This window comes from Hemitrygon akajei, chromosome 29, assembly GCF_048418815.1.
Source record: "Hemitrygon akajei chromosome 29, sHemAka1.3, whole genome shotgun sequence".
NCBI classification, from domain to species: Eukaryota; Metazoa; Chordata; class Chondrichthyes; order Myliobatiformes; family Dasyatidae; genus Hemitrygon; species Hemitrygon akajei.
Window position 1 is genome coordinate 23,134,538 of NC_133152.1, and position 21,341 is coordinate 23,155,878.

The following is a 21,341-nucleotide window of genomic DNA, read 5'->3' on the forward strand; positions in this document are numbered from 1 at the left end:
TTAATAACATGAAAGATTATTTGGGCCTTGCTCACAAGAAGTACAATTTCTCAGCAAGGCCAAGACAATGTTTATACATAGGCTGATACGTGAAGTAATATTTGCACCATAAATATGTCAGACATTGGCCACTTTTAAGAGGTCTAGCCACCTGTACATTCAATCACACGATTATTAGCAATTCTCAGCATCCTGGGCATCACCCATGACCCAAAACTCAACCAGACAAGCCACAGAAATACTGCAGCCATAACAGCAGGAAAGAAGCTGAGTATCCTACAGCGAGTAACTCTATTCCTCAGAAGTCTGATGAAATACTCTCCCCCTTCGCCCGAGTGAGCGTAGATACAACAATTCTCAAGTTCAACATCATCCAGGACCATCAACCACCCTCAAATATTAATTCCTTCCCCCACTTGGTACAGAGATTGTGTTGTGTACCGTTTATGAAGCTCTCTGACAAACCAATTTTGGAGTATTGCATGCAGTTCTGGTAGCCCCACTCTAGGAAGGATGTTGAGGCTTTGGAGAGGATGCAGAAGAGGTTTAGAAGGCATGTGCTATTATGAGAGGGAGGCTAGACAAACTTGGGCTGTTTTGTCTGGGGTGGAGGAGGCTGAGAGGAGATCTGAGTCTTATAAGATCATGAGAGGCACAGATAGACAGGGCGCATCTTTTTCCCAGATTGGAATTGTCTCATACCAGAGAACATGCCTTGAAGGTGAGAGGGGGTAGGTTCAAAGGGGATGTGAGGGGTTGTCAGATGCCTGGAATGCGCTGCCTTGATATGGTAACAGGCAAATACATTAGAGACTTTTAAGAGACATTTAGATAAGCACATGAATGTGAGGTAGATGGAGGGATATGGACATGGTGTAGGTAGGAGGGATTCGTTTTTTTTGGAGTTTTTAAAAAATTACTTTTTAGCTGGTTTGAAACAACTTTGTGGGTTGAAGGGCCTGTTCCTGTGCCGTACTGTTCTATGTTCTAACACATCTCAAGCATGTGACCTATACCATCAAGGAGGACAAGGGAACAAGTATATGGGAACATCACCAACTGCAGGTTGCCTGCCAAGTTGCATACAATTCTGACTTGAAAGTATATCATCTGCCTTTCATCAGTGCTAGACTGAAAGTCTGGAAACTGATATCCAACAGTACCTGTCTACACCTGTCGAGAACCTAGACTGCACCAGCTCTCAAAAGAGAACATCACCAATGGAAGTAACTCGTTAACAAGTTCCACTTGTACAGGTCAACATGTGAAGAATGCAAATGACAAAAGAAGTTTATTTTAATATTTTTGAAAAAAGAAAACATTATACTGTGGACAGCTGAACAGCTTCAGACATTTACTGTACATGCCCAGCATGGAATAAAGATCGTCTTCTTGCACTGTTGCTAATGGCTTAACTATTAGTATTGGCACTTGAGCTGAAATCAGCTTTCAGAGGTAAGAAACAGCAGTTCAAATTTCTAGCCTTTATCACATATCTTCATAAGTATGATCATCAGCACACACAAACCAATATTGTTGGCAATAGTTTTGTTTTATTTGGTTTAAAAAAAAGATTAGAGATTGCAATAAGCACCCATTGAAGATTACATCAACATCACTAGTGGCGCCTAACAAAAAAATCCAAAATATAACTTCAGCCAAGTGTGAATACTGAATATGCCTCAGTTACACAAGACCAGTGTCCAGCAAAGGTGGTGTTGCTGACTCAGATTTGATAAAGGCTATAAAAGAGTAAAAGAATTCTAAAAAACTCTGTACTCAGAAGGCAAAGTACATTGAACTTCTATGGAGGAAACATGATAGAATTTTATTTACTTCTCCCTATACTTAAATCAAACACCAAAACTCAAATCTAATGTAGGCATTTTCTGACCTTGCACACAGTTTAAAATCTAACATGATTCCACCATGAATCTTGTGCATATATCATCTCCCAAGGATTTAAGCCCACCACTCTTGCTGCTGCAAACCATCTTTGAGAATATTCAGTGAAAAATATCATCGGCATTTTTAATTCTAAGTAGCATTAGGTACAATATTTAACTAGGTGAGTTGTTTGGGTTTATGGGTACCTGTGGAGTGGATTAATAACTCCAGGATGGCACAGAAAATGCTGCCGTAATGTAACAAGTTTGCTGTATGTGGTGATAATCAATCGTTAAAACCAGTTACACCCAATACTAAAAAAGTGAACTCTGATTTAAACTTCCTTTCTTTCAATTAAAGATGCACACATTTGTCAGCCCAGATGTCTAAACAGTACCAGTTTATTATTGTGCAACTGTAATATATTGAACTACTTCACGTAGGAACCACAATTCCTCTTGCGAGAAGAACCAGAAGAGCCAAATCTGTGTTTCCATGACAACGTTCAAGAGCTTCCACAGCTTCCTGCTGACTAAATCCTGATGTTCTTATTCGTTCGATGTTTGCTGCTGGGAAAAGCTGGTTTGACAAATCTGAAGAGCGTAGTTCAGGACTATCCAGAGAATGCCTTTCAGGCTGATCCATGGTGGCTTCCACAGTCTCTTCACACATCACTGAAGCACCTGAAACCTCTGCACAACTATCTACACTATGTGTTACCAAATGTGTCTCAGTACTTTGAGATGTCTGACTACTTTTAACTACTGCAGTGTCAGATGCATATTCAATACTGTGTAGTGATAATTCTCGGGTCTCCAATAATTTGTCACTTGGGGAAACCTCCATTTCATTAGTTAAATGTTTCGACACAAGAATGAAATCCCCATCCATGTCTTTTGTTTCCTGTGTCAAAATTTCCTCAGATTCATCATGTGTCATGTGGATGGGTATGTCTCTTTTAGAAGAAATTTCAGATTCAGCTGTCAACTCTGGCTCCTCTTGCATTTCAGGTACCAGTTCTGCATTAAGACATACCTCATTTAAGGCATCATTCTCTGAGCACTCGTTACAGACCTCCATATGCTGAAAGTTTTCTTCCTGATTTGTTGTGACTGGCTGATTATGGTCGTCTAATTTGGCTGACACCTGCAAGGAAGTTTCCTGACAAGAAGAAACCAATTCACGATGCAATTCAAATAAAGTGGCCACAGGGGATAGGTGTGAATCGTACTGACAGGATTCTGAAGTCTGATGCTGCTGATAGGAAGACACTTTAATCTCAGTAAACAAATGTATCTCTTCTTGCTTTTTACCAACATCAAAAACAACTTCAGACCGTTCTCCTGTGTCATCATTTGTAAACTCAACAGGTCTATCCACCTCAAGTGGACAGGAATTTGGACAGTTTTTCTCAAGTTCCTTTTCAGAAATAAGGGCTTTCTCGTCCTGGTTATGGATGTTTGAATTTGTTGCTGTCACATTCTCTACCTGCTGCTCTGTACAGCACATCATTCCAGCATCACAAGTCTCACTGTTCCCAATTGAAGCATCATTTGATGGTCTTCCATCAATCTCAGTTTTCTTCTGACAACTACACGGATCATCTATTCTGAGGTCTATTTCAGATGGTACAGTGATGTGCTGCAGATTGGTATCTGGATCATCAATTCCCTTTCCAATTTCACCGGGCTGCTGCACTTCATTACTATCAGGGGAGCCGCTAGTTGAGGGTGCTTGGGTTGATCTGTTATCCACAATCATATCAAGCACAGAATCAGTATTTGGTTGTACTGATTGAGAACACTCTTCAGCTTTTGTTACTAGTGGCTCCACCAAATCCATTTTTTCTTTGTTTAGATCTTCCAGCTGAGTTTTTGCTCTTACACCTTGAAGAGTATGGTCTTCCTGTGCATCATACATTTCCATGCCAGCTGTGTGTGAACTCATGTCTGTCAATATACGTTTTGGCAGAAATTCATTGCCAGCATCTGAACTTGGATGCTTCAGGCTGTTCTGTGGACTACCATAAGTGTTTTTGTGTTGTGGTATGTGCTTTTCTCCTAATGATGCCTGAGAAGAAGCAGACAGACTATCTGGAGACAGAGAAGTCAACAGATTATCCAACGATTGTAAAGGCTTCTGGTTTTCTGCCTCGGTTTCCAAGCACTCAGGGATCTGAACGCTTTTTGCATCTGAAAATTCAAGTTTCTTCTGGTTTTGTGAGGGAAGGCTAGCAGGAACTGATAAAGAGCGGTCCAACTGATTTTGGGGTTGGGGAAGTTGTGATAGGTCACTTGTAATAGGAAGAGGAAGATGTAGTCGATGAGGTGCTGGTAATGAAGGGCTCTTCAATGAGGTAGTTTTGCCATTTTCTTTTCCTAAAACAAACACAGAAAATGGAATCCAGAATTACAACTACATATACACCACATCTGAAAACAGTTTACCGCCAAATTTCTCAACATTTCCAATATTATTTCCTGGTGAACTCTTGTTTCTCTACAATGTATATCTGGTGATGGTTTGCCAATATTAATGTTCAATTTTATGGATTCCTTTAGATAAACCCCAATATAATCCTTTCATAAATAGCTTAATTTTAATCACTATCAAGCTCATAACTTAAAAATAATGACAACCTACTCTCCTCATTGATCAGGAGAATGTAACAGGGAAGTTCAAAAGCATTTACAAACTCAAGTCACAGTCACTTGAAGTTGGCAAGCAACTTCACCAAACAGTGGAACAAATGACTCCCCTTTCTTTTTTGCTTCTAAGAAGACTACAAAGGTAACTGGCAAAGTTAAGGAGAATTCAGACTAGTTTGTGAATAAGACATAGAACAGCTAAAAAAGAAAATCAAAACGTTCACTGGAATATATGCAGGTATATTATCAGGAAGCTGAGTTTTAAGGCTTCCTGATGCTGCTTGCGACAGCTGATGCTGGAGATGATGAGGTGAAGAAAAGCTCAAATCTCACTGTCAAAGGGAAGAGCAATGTAAAATTACAGAAGCCAGACACCTACCTACAAGCTTAAAAAGTGACCTTACAGTAATGAACAGGATATAAAAAGGTAGAAAGGAAACAGGAAAGTAAACAAAAGCAGTAGGAAAAGAGGGTGCAAGGTCACAATTATGAAGTACAAATTATAGACCTCTGCTACTATATCGTTTTCTTATCTAATGGTAGAGTTGGCTATGAAGAGTCAACAGGTGGGATCGTTGAGCTAGTATATGATGGGGCTAGCGAGGCTGAGTACAATGCCACGAATGAATGGAGCACTCTCCGTGACTCCAGCTGAGGGACTAATGCACACTATCTGAAATGAGGCATTAAAAAGAGGCACAGTCTGCTTTTGCAAATGGACATAAAATAATTCATGAATTGCTTAAAAAGGAACAGAATTTCTTCACGGTGGCTAGCATATTTCTTTCTAACCAATATGGTACGACTGTCACAAGCAAGAGAAAATCTGCAGATGCTGAAAATCCAAACAGCACACACAAAATGCTGGAGGAACTCAGCAGGCCAGGCAGCATCTATGAAAAAGAGAATAATTGACGTTTCGGGCCAAGACCTGATGAAGGGTCTCATCCCAAAACATCGATTATACTTTTTTCTACAGATGCTGCCTGGTCCCCTGAGTTCCTCCAGCATTTTGTGTGTGTTGCCTGGTATGACTGCCATCATCATTTACATAAAATACCATGGGACATTCTTTGGTCATTGTGAAAGGCTGCCATTCACCTTTCTTTGCTGGGATCTTCCAGCATTCCTTCAATGTCTTCCATGGGCAGCAGCTTTCTTTCTTCAAACAACCACTTTTTTCCTAATAGAGATGAATTACGGGTTTAGTTTACATGTGGAAACATTGCTCTTGACAGCACAACACAGCTACACAAAGATGGTATGTGCTTCAACCTGCAAAACGCAGATCTGCCAATCAAAAGGATTGTACTTGTCAAGAGCATCATTTGTGCCATTTGCTAGGATGATCTCACCTCTCAGCTGGAAGGTTGTGGGTTCAAGTCCCACTCCAGAGATCTGAGCACAAAAATGTAAACTAACCCTACAAATGCAGGAGTGCTAGACTCCATGTTAAATTCTTTCAAGTGAGTAACACTCCGAGGTCAGAGTAAAAAAAAATGAAGGTATTTAAAAATCTGCAGGAGATTTAACTGCCATTTCCAGACTTAAGTTTTTTATTCAACCTAACTATCTGGTTATTACGCTGTGGTTAATAAGAAAGTGCATACTGATCGCAACACACACAAAATGCTGAAGGAACTCAGCAGGCCAGGCAGCATCTTAGCCGAGAGTCCTAATGAAGGGTCTCCGTCTAGTGCTTATTCTTTCCTATAGACACTGCCTGGCCTGCTATCTTACTCCAGAATTTTGTGTGTGTTGCTTGGATTTCCAGCATCTGCAGATTTTCTCGTCTTCCTGCACATTGATTGCTTCATTTTATACACTGTAATAATGACCATACTTCAAAAGTACTTCTGGCCATAAAATACTTTGGAATATCCAAAAAGGAATATAAAAGACACAATAAGAAATGTATTTTCTTTATAGTTTGGCCTATCTCTGAGGTAAATTGAATCCAAGCCACAGACATAGTAATTTCAAAAAACACACCCCTGACTCTATAACAACAAGAAAAGAGTACCGACTGGCTAAGTTTACATTAGCCTCTACTACAGAAGAAATTATTGAGAATTTTTCCTACTTAGATAGCAAGGCCTACAGCTGAGGGGAAGTGAAAAAAAAGCAGTAATAAAGACTCTAAACCTTATCTGGAATAGACAATGGAGCAAAAAATAATGGATCCAAAATTACCAAAACTACTTTAAAGGCACTGAGCTCCTCTAGGAGGTGCAAATATCTGAGGTGAGCTGCAGTAATATTTCCTTATCATATTACCAAAATAAAGGCACGGGATTGAAAAAGTAATTTCTTACTTTCCATCCAACTGCACATTATAGTAGTAAGTTTTCAGCAATGACCGTCCTACTTATTTTTCCGGAAAACAAAACCCCACTTGATGAGAAGGCTGGCCGCTCTAAATTTGTCGGATATTTAAGACTTCTGAGCAGCTCACCTCAGTATTTTGTCTTCCACTGAAATGGAAAGCATGACTCAGTAGTTCCCTTTTAGTGCAGTGTGCTATTCATCTTCAGTTCAAAAAGAGCATGATAAGAAAACACATTCTTGGAACTGAATGTCTAATTGACTGCAAGATCTCTTATCTGACTATTTAGCCATCGTACCACATTCTTAAGTTACTTAAAAGTAACAGAGCATTAAATACCTGGACTGTGATCATCTTCAAGGGCAGCAAAAGTGCAACATGCATCAGTGAGGCCGGCGTCCTGTTAGGATAAAACAAACACAAAACCAAACCACAACAGCAAACTCGATTAGTCAACTGAAGCATGCAGCATGCACACAGAATTACAGGTCACTACAGATATCGAACAGATTAATATTCCACACAAACATAACTTGGCATTAGCATGCACTATAATAATAGCCATTAGTAGTCTCAGCTTATGGAGTTGGCAAGGAGGTTGGACTGATCAAAGAAAGAGTGGACTACAGAAACTGGTGTCTTATTATAAGTGATATTATTGATGTGATATTTCTCTTTAAACTTACAAATTTAAGAGAGAGCAGGCCCACTTTCCTCCTAGTAGATAATGTAAGTGGTTTTAACTATAAATGGTTTAAGGCTCTTCCTGAAACTGAGCACTCAATCACTTGGAACAGAATTGTTAAGAAGTCCAAGGTGACTTAAATTTGGTGTTGGAGGAGAAATGAGCCAGGATTCCTGTCTTTGATCACTGTCCAGTAGCTCCAGAACTTGTCACACACATAGATTGAAGGTGAGAGCAGGCCTGAACTCTGTTCTAATCTCCAAATACTAAATTGACTACTCTCAGACAAAAATCTGCCACTTTTTACGGGTATTACAAGCAATGAGATGCACCCAAGCAATGCAAGTTGCCTTTGTAAACATAACGGAACACACTGTAGATATTCCACAAATTCTGTGTATGATATGCTAAGAACAGAAACTAATAACTTTTGCTTACCTTCCTGTTATTGAGAATCATAAGAGACCAGAGCATCACCCAATCTATCAGATAAATCCTCTACAGGAAATTTCCTACATATGCATTTGGGTGGCTGGATCAGGAGACAACAAGCTTACAAATTCTTATCGGTTCTAAGAGCTCTTTTGAAAATTTACCAGATTCCTCTGCTGATCTGTTTAGTGCTTCAGCCAGCTCTTGATCTGCTAGTTCCTCAGGACGGAGATCGTCTCGTGGCATACCGTATGCCAACCTGGCACAGTCTGGCAGCTCTGCTTCGGATAAGAAGCGCGTCTCTGTGCCTGTGGTGCCTATAACCAGTACATTGCGCTTCAGATCAATTGAACACTGCAAGAAGAAGGGGATAAAGAACAAAATTTAAAAGAATGGAAATTAAACTGATTATTTCAAATACTAAAAGGAAGACCTTCAGGAGTAGTTTACATTGAAAATGTCGTCTTATCACATCAGAGTTTAAAATCAGCACAGACAGTTGGAACCATTGAATTTTAAGTAAAATATATTCAATAAAGGCTCCTAATAAGAGCCTTGCAATGTCAGAGGTACTATGCACATACAAGTTCCAGTTGTAGAATTGGGCAAATAGCCCAGAACGATAAAAACAATACTGACAATTCATGGAATTACAGCTCCTAATTATGAACGGTACTATTCCCACCCCCACTCCTCCGTTCAAAAAACCTCCTCTCACAAGCAATCTGCTGTCTGATCTGGAAACATTACTTGCCTCTTACCTGATGCCTTTTGAGCATGTCGAGTCCAAGCAACATATCCATCGGCTGATCTTCCAGGAGGGAGAAGGAGCAAGGGAGAAAGTCACCTTCAATCTGAATCTGGGCTGAACAATACAGTACTTCAATTAAAGACAGTTCAATTGAAAGCTAACCATAAAGCAAGTGCTGAACATCCCAATGACCACCTCTATGCCCACTATACTATCACCCTGCCACCACCGCCCTCAGCACTTTTGTCCAGATAAACAGTATGGAATCCTTTCTTACAGTGCCCTCTCTTTTCTGTAAAAGTAACTGGGGGTACACTGCTGTATCACAAACATCAGCCACAAAACTGTATACATCCCAGTACCATGAGTCGAAAATAACATAAGAATGGTGCCCTTTTCTTTGTTAACTTTCCCCTTTTCTTTTAGGCAGGGTTCTATCACCTTCTTTCACTATATGGTGCAGCAATGAAAAGTCAAAACCTTTACCAATCAAATGGATCATAAGATCACCACAGATCTCAAACAGCAAGCAGTAATAATCTGCTATCATGTTGTTCAGCACCAGGTCACATTCACCATATCCCAAAGCCACATTTCCTGTGTGCTCTTCAATTGGGGTCCTTTCTCCCCACTCTCCTTTTAAACTCACAAGGGCTCTTTCCTGTGCCCCTTTAAAATAACTGGGGTCCTGTTAACTGTACTCCCTTTAAACACGTAGGGCCTGGTTCCCTCGCTCCCTTGAAACTTACTGGGTTAAATGGAAAATTTACTACAGTGTAACATTTCAAATGATCCAATTAAGACTGTGTTAGGGTTGCATCATGGCCTGGTTCAGCAACTTCAACGCACAGGAACACTAGGAGCCAAAGAAAGTAGTAGACTGAGGCAGCTCCATCATGGATATAACCCTCCCCACCAATGACAGCATCTACAGGAAGCACTGCCTCAAGAACGTGGCATCATCAAAGATTCCTACTACCCAAGCCATAAGTTCTTCTCACTGCCACCATCCAACAGGAGGTACAGAGCTTGAAGTCTAACGTCACCAGGTTCAGGAACAGCTACTTTTCTACAACCATCAGGTCTTGAACAAACCTACATAACCCTAATCCTACCACAGCAACAAAACACCATGGACCACCTTTTGCATAGTCTTTGTCCTTCTCTTCATTCTCTTGTACAATGTATATATTTCATTTGAATCTACGTGCCTGTGATGCTGCTGCAAGCAATACATCACAGTACTTGAGCACGTGACTAGATTCCGCTTGTCTGGATACCCAATAGTCCAGGAAACCTGACAGCCCAACTCCACCCAAGTCCCAAAGGGTGCAGAATTATTGGGGTTCTGTTCTACGTTGGTTAAACCCTCCACTTCTCAGTATCTTCAAAACAAATGAAAGTGAAGTAGAAAACACTGCTACGATTACACTGCATCCATCGCTGCCAGTTCTGTGGAATGATGTACAAAGACACCCACTACATCCTTTTATTTTCTTCATGAAGCAATTGTTATCATGAAATCACAGAATGGGCCTTTTTGGCACACCATCCATGCTAACCAGTAAGTTTATCAATGCTAATTCCATTTACCTACTTCAGGCTTGTATCATTTTTTTTTTAATTATAGAAAGTGATATACAATGTATTTCTGCTCACAACCTCAGAATGAATGACAGTTATGGCATAACTACTCACCTAAGTGGACTCTGCCAATAATTTTTTGTGTTCCAACACCTTTGGCGATCCCTGCCCATCGCCTATCAACCAAGCGCATAATGTTGCATCTCTCCGCACATGCTTGGCTCATGATCGTCATCTGTGCTCCTATATCAGCCATGAAATACATTTAGCAACACACCTGGCTCACACTCTGCTATCAGATTACAAGTATTTCAATCATTTCCCTGTCTTGCCTTGAGATAAGTGAAGGTGAAAATAACTTCACCTACAAGATTTATGCAAAGTACAGCTCTGATATGTAACGATAAACTGTGATTATGTATTCATGTTTATATTAATAATAGACAAAAAAACCAAGTATACATTCAATGCTCAGCTTAGAAAATAACTACAGGTGGAAGACAGTAAAAGAAGAGCAACTTTGAACCAATCTGCTGACTTCACTTACCATGATGTCAGATGAAAGGCTTTCATACAACTTTGATTATTCAATTTTACACTCATTTTATTATGTACACCTGCTCAATGCATAAAAGCATGCAGATGAGGTCAAGAGGTTCAATTGTTGTTCAGACCAAACATCAGAATGGGTAAGAAATGTGATCTAAGTTACTTTTACCGTGGAGTGGTTGTTGGTGCCAGATGGGGTGATTTGAGTATCTCAGTAACTGTTGACCTCCCGGGACTTTCACGCTCAACAGTCTCGAGAGTTTACAGAGAATGGTGCGAGAAACAAAAAAGCATCCAGTGAGTAGCAGTTCTGTGGGCGAAAACACCTCGTTAACGAGAGAAGCCAGGGAATGGCCAGACTGGTACAAGCTGACAGGAAGGCGAATCTGGAAGTGGATTGCTACAGCAGAAGACCACAAATATAAAGTGGCCATTAAGTGTATATTTGTGGTCTTTTCCTGCTGTAGCAATCCACTTCCAGATTTGCCTTCCTGTCAGCTTGTACCAGTCTGGCCATTCCCTGGCTTCTCTCATCAACGAGGTGCTTTTGCCCACAGAACTGCCACTCACTGGATGTTTTTCATTTTTCATAACCTTAGGTACAGGTGGCCCCCGTTTTTCGAACGTTCACTTTACGACAGCTCGCTATTACGAAGGACCTACATCAGTACCTGTTTTCGCTAAGCAAAGAGGATTTTCGCTTTTACAAAAGAAAGACGCCCGCTTTATACATGTGTTTACCCCAAGAAAGACTACCATAACCGTGAAGCCTTGTGCGGGCAGTTGTGTGCTCATGCATGTACGTGCGTAGGTGTGTATGTGCTGATTTTTCTTCTCCAAATCGATTTTGGCTCAGTCTTCCCAATTTTTATAAGTGAAACTACACTGTACATACAATATTTCTACTTATATAGACTGTATATTTATCATATCATCCCTGCTTTTACTATATGTTAGTGTCATTTTAGGTTTTATGTGTTATTTGATTTGATAGGTTATTTTTTGGGTCTGGGAACGCTCAAAATTTTTTCCCATATAAATTAATGGTAATTGCTTCTTCGCTTTACACCATTTCGGCTTACAAACGGGTTCATAGGAATGCGGTACCTTCGGATAGCGGGGGAAACCTGTACTTGCTTTGACCCCCCCACCCCCCATATACCATGTTCCACTAAGAATTTTATAATTGCAGTAAAACATTAATAATCTGTGAGTATATTATTTTGAAATCTGGATCACTTGGCATTGCCTCACTGGATGCTGGCTCCTGCTCTCCTGTTAACACAGCATGGTTAACGGGTGTTCCCATCTCCTTTCCATTCACAAGGCCCTGGTTCCCACACTACCCTTCACGCACTGTGGCCACAGTTCCCAGCCTTTGACACCCCCTGGCCCCAATTCTCATGTTCATTTGTTTCCTGCTCACCTTTGAAGTTTGTGTTGTTCTGTTTCCCTCACTCCCTTGAAACTCGCCTAGTTCAATTTCCCATGCTCCCTGGAAACTAACTGAGATTGAAAGGAACACAAGGAAACAGAGCCCCTCTGAGTTCACTAGAAAATTAATTATTCCATTAAGTATCATCTAAAAATAAAGTGACTTAAAAGTGTGCTTTCTCTCTGCACATTGGTGTTTGACTGTCTTCTTTGTTACGGGTTCTTTTGGGTTTTATTTTGTTTAGTGGCTGCCTGTAAGGAGATGAATCTCAAGGTTGTATAATGTATACATACTTCGATAATAAATGTACTTTGAACTTGAACTTTGTTGGAGTACTAATAAAATAACATTCAAAACTCCAGGAAATCTCCTGCTCCGGCACCACCAAAGACCCAAGTGTGCCAGATTAACAGAGTTTTACTGAATTACAATCATTGCAACAAACTACCTCAAACTCTTACAAGTAGCCTAATTAGATGTGAACTTACCTGAATCTACAAATGCCTTAACTGGATTCCCATTAACCTTACAATTGATGTAGAGCATTACCACCTGACCAAAGCTCTCTGGCGATTCTTCCATTGCAATTGTCATGTTCTCCTCAATGTTCTGCTGCCTGCAATACAAAGGTACCTTTACAATGACAACAGACCGAGGGAGTGGTATACCTAATACTAGAGCTAAAGGCCACATCCAGCCAATCATTGAATAGAATTCACTATAGCAGAGGTCATCAGAGATCAATGACTTAATAGAATGCTATGCTGATAAATCAGGTTGATCTTCACATCTACGTTCCTTTCGACAATAGTAACATTTTATGAGTACTACTAAGTAGCTTCAATACCTGCTGACCAAACTAAATAGAATCTTGCAGTATAAGAACATATTACCATGGCCAAATTGTCTTGAGCTGCTCCATACAATGGATTAGTGAGAGTGTTAAGCAGGAAAACTCAAGAGCTCAAGCACCAATGTACCTGATGTCTTCCTCAATTTTAGCCTGTGCCTCCAGATCAAAGGGGTCAGCATTAAGAAGTCGGATTCTTTCCTGTTCACGGCGGGCACGTTCCGACTGCTGCTCTCGAAGCACTCTTGTAAACTTATCTATGGAGAGAAAAGGCAAACGAAACTGAAGGGATTGTTTAGCTGTTCAGATACCGCATTATACAGAAACGTGGAATGAGCCATCATTAGCATAGCCATACAATTAGGCACTTTACTCAATATTGATTATCATGGTAACTTCCTGCAGCTTTTAATGAAAGTGCGAAGAATGCTCTGCCGCTATCAGTTTTAACATAGCTGACCTGTGTAATTGAATGCCACTCATTCAATTGAGCACCTGTGACCCACAGTGACATTTCTTGTGCCCATTGTGCCCATCATGAACATAAAAGAAAAAGCTTGCATTTACATTGTGCCTTTCATTGTGCGATGTTATCAAAATATTTTAAAGTCAAGTTAGTACCATGCAACAAAATAAGTATCAAATAAGGACATAGCGAATTTCTGCAAACAACAAAGGGAATCTATTTTAGCATTGTTTATTTAGGGATAAATATTACCTGGGTTACCATCAATAGTGCCATTGGACCTTTTCACTTGAGGACAAAACCTTGAGCTTCATTTAGCACCTACGTAAAAGGCATGGCCTCCAAAATTCCTTCAGAACTGCACTGAGGTTTCAACCTAGGTTGTGTGCTCGGGTCTCTAGAGCAGGGCCTGGACATCCTGATTCAGATGCTGGTGTGCTGCCACTAAGGCAAGGCAATTCTCTTCCTTGTTGGTTAAAAGTTTAAATCTCGATGTTAATGAATTAATCACAAAAACAGAAAATGCAAAATATCTTTTCATTTCCTCATATTCCATAAGATGGTAATGCCACACCCACCTCATTTCCTTACTACATAGGCACTGTGTATTTTCATCATTAAACACGTAAGATATCACAATCCTCATCTCTAAACTTATTTTCTCAACCACTGTCTTCACTGCAGAAATTGAACTGCACATCCCAATAAGCTCCTAAACATCCTGAACTCTATATTACCTCCAGTGCTCAAGCAGACCTTGATTTAAACAAAATCACTACCCTTGGAAGTATAAACAGAGGGAGCCACAATGCAGCTGATGCAGCAATTTTTGTTTGAACTAGGCATACATTTAGATTATACTAAATACTGAATTCAATGTCCTAATACTTTGACTGACTTCAATTCTTTCTGATAAGCAAAGCCAGTTATAGAGCTGTATGTGTAATCCATTCAGATACTCCAGAACGAACTCATTGAGCAATTTTGGGCAGCACGATTACAGGACGAATAAGAGCTGCTGCTTCACAGCTCCAGCGACCTGGGTTCAATCTTGCCCTTCGGTGCCTATCTGGAATTTGCACACTCATTCTGTGACTCTGTGGATTTCCTCTCGGTATTCCAGTTTCCTCCCACATCCCAAAGATGCGCAATGGACCACCAAACCTTATTCCTTTTGTGCAGGCACATAGTACAATCTGGGGGAATGTGGGAAGAATAAAATGGCATTAGTGTAAGATTAGTGAAAACAGCTGCTTGATGGTCAACATGGATACAAATGGTTTAGTTCCGAGCTGTACGACTCTAGCTCTCACGAGAGACGATCCAGTGAACAACAGTGCAAGCAAGGGGACCAAATAATTGAAATGAAGCAACACAAACAGAGAAGGGGGAACGCTATAGAGAACAAGACAGAATTTCCATATTCACCAACATCTCCACTAAGAAGTGCCTCAGCCAATGGGGGATTCCTCTCCTTCAACAGTGAAAGCTCATGTGGATTGGCCAAAAGCATGTCCCGGAGTAACGCTGGATTATTTTCCAAACTGTGTGAAGGTGTCATGGAGGGAGCAGATACAGTAGAGGTACTGGGAGTTGGCACTGGTTGGTGCTCGTTAGTTGCTTCAGACCCCGGATTTCTGACCCCCAGTGATCTAGGCACTGAGATGCCACTGAAATCAATCCTGGGAAGTCCTAGAGGAGGGAGAAGACAGAAATAGCAAGATTAAAAAGTACAATGCCATTTGAGCCAATGCTCAAATCCCAGCACTGAAAGACAGTATGTATTACTGAAAACTTTGGATCCATAAACCCACTTAAACAGTAAAAAAAACTTGTGATCAAGCTAGAGCAAAGGCATTTTGTAAAGCAATGTACTAGAGGCACGCAGCAAGTTAAAAGCTAGATTCCTCTGAGACGATGTTCATTGTTCAGCCAGAATCATTTTCCATGTGCTGTACCATGGCAATAAATCATCAATTGCGGTATTTTCCAGCAGACTTTGCTCACTGGCTTTCCATTCCCAACCCATATACAGAATATATAAAAATGTCTAACCCACAGTAATTAAGTTGATCTCCAACAACTCTCTGATGATCAAGAAAAGTCTAGTACAGACATGGTTTTGAGTGCATCTTCACTTGAACAATGAAGGAAATGCTCCAACACATTTTCTTTTAAATACTTTTAAGATTTTGTCAAGCAGCTCTACAAGTCCATGACTTCCTAAAAACCAGGTTTCCACGAACCGTGCCAGATCTAATGGCTATTATCTAAGCCCTGGCAAAGATGCTCACAAGGCATTCCAATATGGAACTACACTACAGCTAAATCCAACCCAATATCCATAAATAAGCTTAGATATTTTAGTGATTTGGAGAAGGAAACTTCTCTGGTTTTCTTTTCCCTAGTCGAGGATTGGTAGCCCAAGAAGGCTTCTAATGGCAACTGAGTGATCATCTATGGAACAAAGTAAAGAGGCAACTGACATCGTCTGCTCCCCTAAACACTAAACTATTTTTAAAACATAATCACCCATATAATTCTCTGTGTTACATATTTTTTGGAGTATACAATCTGAGGAGGGCATTCAAATGAAGGACACTATTAAGCAAAATTACCGGTGAAGTGTTCCTAAAGGATCTCTCACCTGTCACACCTGGGAGCGGTAGACTGGGCTGCACTGGTGGTCTGTCCAACTGTCGCAACACCAGTACGTCACCATCTTTCAGTCCATATGCTTTCAGTGTCAGATGATTTTCTGTTAATGGCCTCTCTGCAAAGATTATCTAATACAAAAACAACACTCAGATTTAGCTAACATTTGGTGATTCCGCCATTAGCAGACTTGTTAACCTACACCACAGTGTACATTCTTTGACCAACGAGGATATTGAAGGTAAAGAAAAACCTGTGAATATATTTAGAAATTCAAGGAAAAGCTTTTGTAATTTTAATAATTTCTACCCTCTCCTTTGTACAATATGAATTAAAGGGACTTCCAACTTGTCATGACAATACTCTTGCTAAATGAACATTAAGTCTGATGGTATATAATTTTATATACGTATATGAGTATCTCTTGGCAGCGTGGGGGTTCTGAGAGATCTCAGACACTCAAAGCTGCCGCGCAGGTTGACAGTGTTGTTAAGAAGGCATATGGTGTGTTGGCATTCATCAACCGTGGGATTGAGTTCAAGTGGCATGAGGTAATGCTACAGCTATGTAAGATCTTGATCAGATCCCACTTTGAGTACTGTGTTCACCTCACTACAGGAAGGATGTGGATACTATAGAGAGTGTGCAGGGGAGATTTACAAGGATGCTGCCTGGATTGGAGGGTGTAACTTATGAGAATAGGTTGAGTGAACTTGGCCTTTTCTCCTTGGAGCGACAGAGAATGAGAGGTGATCTGATAGAGGTGTATAAAATGATGAGGAATGTTAATCCCAGAGACCCAGAGATACCCAGAGACTTTTGCCCAGGGCTGAAATGGCTAACAAGAGGGGTATAGTTTTAAAGTGCTTGGAAATAGGTACCAAGGGGATGTCAGGGTTACATTTTTCACATAGAGAGTGGTGAGCGCGTAGAATGCACTGCCAGCGGCAGTGGTGGAAGCGGAATCAATAGGGTCTTTCAAGAGCCTCTTAGATAGATACATGGAGCTTAGAAAAATAGAGGGCTATGCACTAGGGAAATTCTGGACAGTTTCTAGAGTAGGTTGCATGGCCGACACAACTTTGTGGGCCGAAGGGCCTGTAATGTGCTGTAGATTTCTATGTGCTATGTTTTATCCATTCTGCACTATAAAGTGTACAATGGCATTATCCTGATGAAACTTTTTAACTAGGCATTCTAATTCTTAAGTCAACGATTTATTTTAACCTGTGTTTTAATTTGGAATATGCTAAGTTTCAGGAACTCACTGTGCATATTTAAGATTCTCCTGCAGTTATGTGTATAATTTACTAAATTTTGCCACATTAGACCTGGATATCATAGAAGCTTCAAAGAGATAAATCCCCAAAATCTAAGTTGTTAAGATGAGAAATGACAAATGGAATCCTGATAAATGTGATGTAGTGCATTTGTGAGGGCTCATAAGGCTAGGACACACATGAAGAATGGTATCAGCCAAGAAAGAACTGAGGAAAAGAGGAACCTTGGTATTCATAACTCGAAGTGGCCATGTTATTGGGGATATACAGTATATTAGCATGAAGAAAAGATTAGCTAAATAACAGAAAACAGTCAGGATTATTATGTCATTTTCATTACAGAAATATGTAATTAAGATGGTGTTACATGATTCAGTGAAACTTCAACTATTTATCATACATATTAATAATGGAGATGAATGGACTTTGAGTATCACAACCAAATTTGATGACAATGTGATAAAATATAAGGATAAGAAATAACAGGTTATTCAGGTCCTCAGCCTGTCTACGTTCAATCAGATTATAGGTGAAGTTTTAACCCAGTATCATGTTCCTCCACTAACGCCCTAACCCCTCAATGCAAGCTGCACTGGATGTTGACAAGACCATGCCATGCGCGGAGCACTGTGTAGCATTCTGGACTCCTGATCTAATTTATGTTTTGCAGATGCTTCAGTTAATGTTCACTACCTCTGAGGTGCAAAATGTTACTTTTGTTTCTGTCCTAAACAAATGACTCTTGTTGTTGTTGCCCCTGCCAGAATAAACATCAATCCTATGTCTATCCCTTAAGGATTGTGAGAATACATTGTCTCTGCAAAGCTAAATAGCTTGGCTGAACGAGTGGGCAAAAAACCTGGCAGATGTCATGTAAAGTAGGAAAACATGAGGTATTCACTTTAAAGTTAGAAAAGCAGAGTACTGTTTAAACAGAAACTACAAAATACTGGCTATAGAGGCACTTTGGGTGTCCTTGTTCTTAAAACATAAATTTAGCGTTCAATATACTAGTAATTAGGAAGACAAACAAGCTGTTAACCTTTAATGGAAGAGGACTGAGCTCTTGCTTAATACAAGATGCTGCAGTTTACTGTACAGTTTTGGACTACAGATTAAGGAGGAATATATGTGGAACAGTGACAATTCAGTTAAGGTTGATTCCTGAGATGAGTTGGGTATCTTCCAAAGAAATATTCCAAAGGTTGAGGTTATGCTTCATTTAGAATGAGAGGTGATCTTACAGAAATGGACCATTAAACTAGAATAGCCATTCCATTTTGGATCTAACTGGCCCTTGACCAACACCTTCCCCCCCCCCCCCCAGTCCCCCTTCTATTTACATCTCTTCCGGTTGGGGCAATATTAATTAACAAGTGTTCACCTCCCCTCCCCCACCTCTCAAAGTCTAACCTTACGTCCCCGTCATAAAAGGTGGAAATGGGTAATGCTGGCCAACATGTCTCTGGTGAACCTATATAGGCCAATCCCTTGGATACAATGGATTACAGAAACACCGATAAATTCCAACCAGACCATTGACTTTGGGTGATGGTGACAGGAGGTCATCAATGGTAAAATGCTCCACTGGGAGCTAAGGGCCCAAGATGAAGACTGGACTCCCACCGCTCCAGTAAGAGCCGCCATTATAGATTGTTCAGCCTGTGGTTTCCACACTAAAACAGATCATTCCCTTTATTCGCTTCACCACCCCTTTTTCTCTATGGCTTAAAATGTTTCTATTTTCCACTTCTCCAAGCACCTTGCTCTACAACTGCTAAACATTTCCAGCATTTTGCTTTCTAAGATTTTAGCTGTGATTTAAGAGTAGATGTTGAAACTATGTTTCTGCTTGTAGGAGAATCCACCAGTAGGGGGCACAGTTTCAAATAAAGGATTTCCATTTTTATACAAGTTATTAAATAATTTAATAAATGATATAGCAGGGGAATTTCTTCCCTTTGAAGACTGTGGTTCTTCGGAATTTTTTTACTCCGGGGAGATTTGGAGACCAGGTCATTTACTGTATTCAAGACTTTTGGTGGAAAAGGGAATCGGGGATTATGGTGACGAAGTACAGCTGAGGCCAAGGTTCAAATTAGCCAAGATCTTACCAAACAGCCTATGCTCCTGCTCTTATTTCACATGCAAGCTACATTAGTCAGCAAAACCTCAGGTCAATTAAGAGTCAGAATGGTTTTCTTTCATTTTGTTGTTTCAAAATGCACCGTGCAGGATGTGCAGAAACAGGTGCAATGGTAGCTCAGAGCAGCCGATTGCTATTGGATGTTGCCCCAGGGAGTGAGTGGCGGTTGCAAGAGTAACGTTGTCAATATTACAGCCAGAAATAGCAAAACTGTTGTATATATAGCACTGTTGTGTACAGTGTATCTGGGTTTCTGCGTATGTATTCGTGAATGTAGATGTACTTACAACTACAGAGTTTGTGTATCAACACACACACTCTCTGCACTCATATGCATATATAAAGATGACCCATAAAATGGTTTTAAGTAACTGAATTGTACTAAATATAATTACTATATAGCGGAAGTGTAGTAGTATTTACGCAGCAGTGGGCGCCAAGATACACCCTGCGGGTCAAAACGGACACATCATTTGAAACTAAAGCAGAATCGGAGTTTATACCGCAGTTTATAGCTCCGGAACTCCATTACATAACTGTGTTCAGACCCTTAGACGAGGTCAATTGGTGCTTTCCCTACCGATATATATTTATTTGCTTATAGATATCGTTCTTTACAGAGTTGGAGCTACGTGTTTATGAGGTCAGGGCGGGTGTAATCACCGACATCGTTCAGTAGGGTGTCAGGAAGGATACATAGCCATTAGCACAAAGAGATTCTGCAGATGCTGCAAATCCAGGCCAACCCATTAAAAACTGGCGGAACTCAGCCGGTCTATGGAGAGAAATAAACATTCGGTCTTTCGGGCCGGGACTCTCCAACGGGATAAGTGGCCGGGTGTGGCAAACAGGATATGGGAAAGCCTGGGTCTTCCACTTTGTGAAGGCCTCTCCTGCTCTCACCTGGCTCTCGGCAGCGGGGATGTTACTCTCCATTTCACAGAGCGCCCGAAAGGTCTCCAGCTCCAGGCTGCCGTCCACCTGCAGAGTGAAGGTGATCTCACTCAGGTCGCGCCGCACACAGTACACGGTGAGTAACATGGCGACAGCCGGCAGCAGCCCCGAGACGCGGCGCCCGATCCGCTCTCCGCAGCGAGGCCCAGCACCGAACCGACAGCCGAGGCCCAGCAACGAATCTCGGCCAGAAAACGAGGCTTGGATCACACCTTCCCGGATCCTCAGCACACTCCAGCACCGCGCTGTCTGACCGCGCCGCCGCAGTTTGCGTGACCGTCGCAAAACGGTCGGAAAAACGCCACACCGCCGCAAACTGGCGCTTACGACATGTACTCAATGTCACAATGACGCGCCATCATGGTGAGGTACAGGACGGAAACAGTGCTTCATTGCATCATCACACCCCCAAACAACTTTGCAGGATTTCCCCGTAATTCGATACTTACACCGCCTGATAATCGTGATTAATGTAGCCTACTACGCCAAAAACAAGTCTACAGTTTTTTAGCATCTTAAAATTCCCGCAATTGGCTTCAACTTGGACCGTTCTTTAAATTTCTTGTTTTTAGATCAAGTTCAATTGTCATTCAACCAGCCAGCCATAAAAAGCAGGGTTACTCCAGGACCAAGGTGCAAAACAGTCATACACAGCTCAAGGCACATATAAGGTAGCTGTAAAATACAGTCTCA

At 40.9% G+C, this 21,341-nt stretch overlaps 1 protein-coding gene across 5 annotated transcripts; it reads right to left on the reverse strand.

Moving 5' to 3' along the window:
• Window positions 1–1,274: 1,274 nt before the first annotated feature.
• ddi2 (DNA-damage inducible protein 2) lies at window positions 1,275–20,990 on the reverse strand. Of its 5 annotated transcripts, none has more exons than XM_073031867.1 (10): window positions 20,598–20,990; window positions 16,261–16,399; window positions 15,042–15,305; window positions 13,278–13,404; window positions 12,786–12,913; window positions 10,428–10,556; window positions 8,740–8,843; window positions 8,143–8,332; window positions 5,637–5,718; window positions 4,039–4,265 (listed from the first exon to the last, which is right to left on the reverse strand). In XM_073031867.1, exons 1-10 carry the CDS (start codon window positions 20,733–20,735, stop codon window positions 4,178–4,180), a joined length of 1,389 nt encoding a protein of 462 aa, XP_072887968.1. In that variant the 5' UTR covers window positions 20,736–20,990; the 3' UTR covers window positions 4,039–4,177. The 5 variants fall into 5 exon arrangements, with proteins under 5 accessions (XP_072887967.1, XP_072887968.1, XP_072887969.1 ...); XM_073031868.1 differs by lacking the exon at window positions 5,637–5,718 and adding an exon at window positions 7,201–7,261 and having other exon boundaries at window positions 4,127–4,265; window positions 20,598–20,983; XM_073031869.1 differs by lacking the exon at window positions 4,039–4,265 and adding an exon at window positions 7,201–7,261 and having other exon boundaries at window positions 5,636–5,718; window positions 20,598–20,984.
• Window positions 20,991–21,341: the final 351 nt, after the last annotated feature.

Bases quoted from the DNA above. Each gene is read 5' to 3' on its own strand.
- ddi2 (XM_073031866.1), bottom strand. From the start codon at position 20,735: ATGTTACTCACCGTGTACTGTGTGCGGCGCGACCTGAGTGAGATCACC. The intron at 13,405-15,041 runs GTGAATATGGAA...TTCTCTCCATAG, and splicing joins ACTTCTTAGTGGAGATGTTG to ATAAGTTTACAAGAGTGCTT. The intron at 8,844-10,427 runs GTGAGTAGTTAT...TGTATTGTTCAG, and splicing joins TATTGGCAGAGTCCACTTAG to CCCAGATTCAGATTGAAGGT.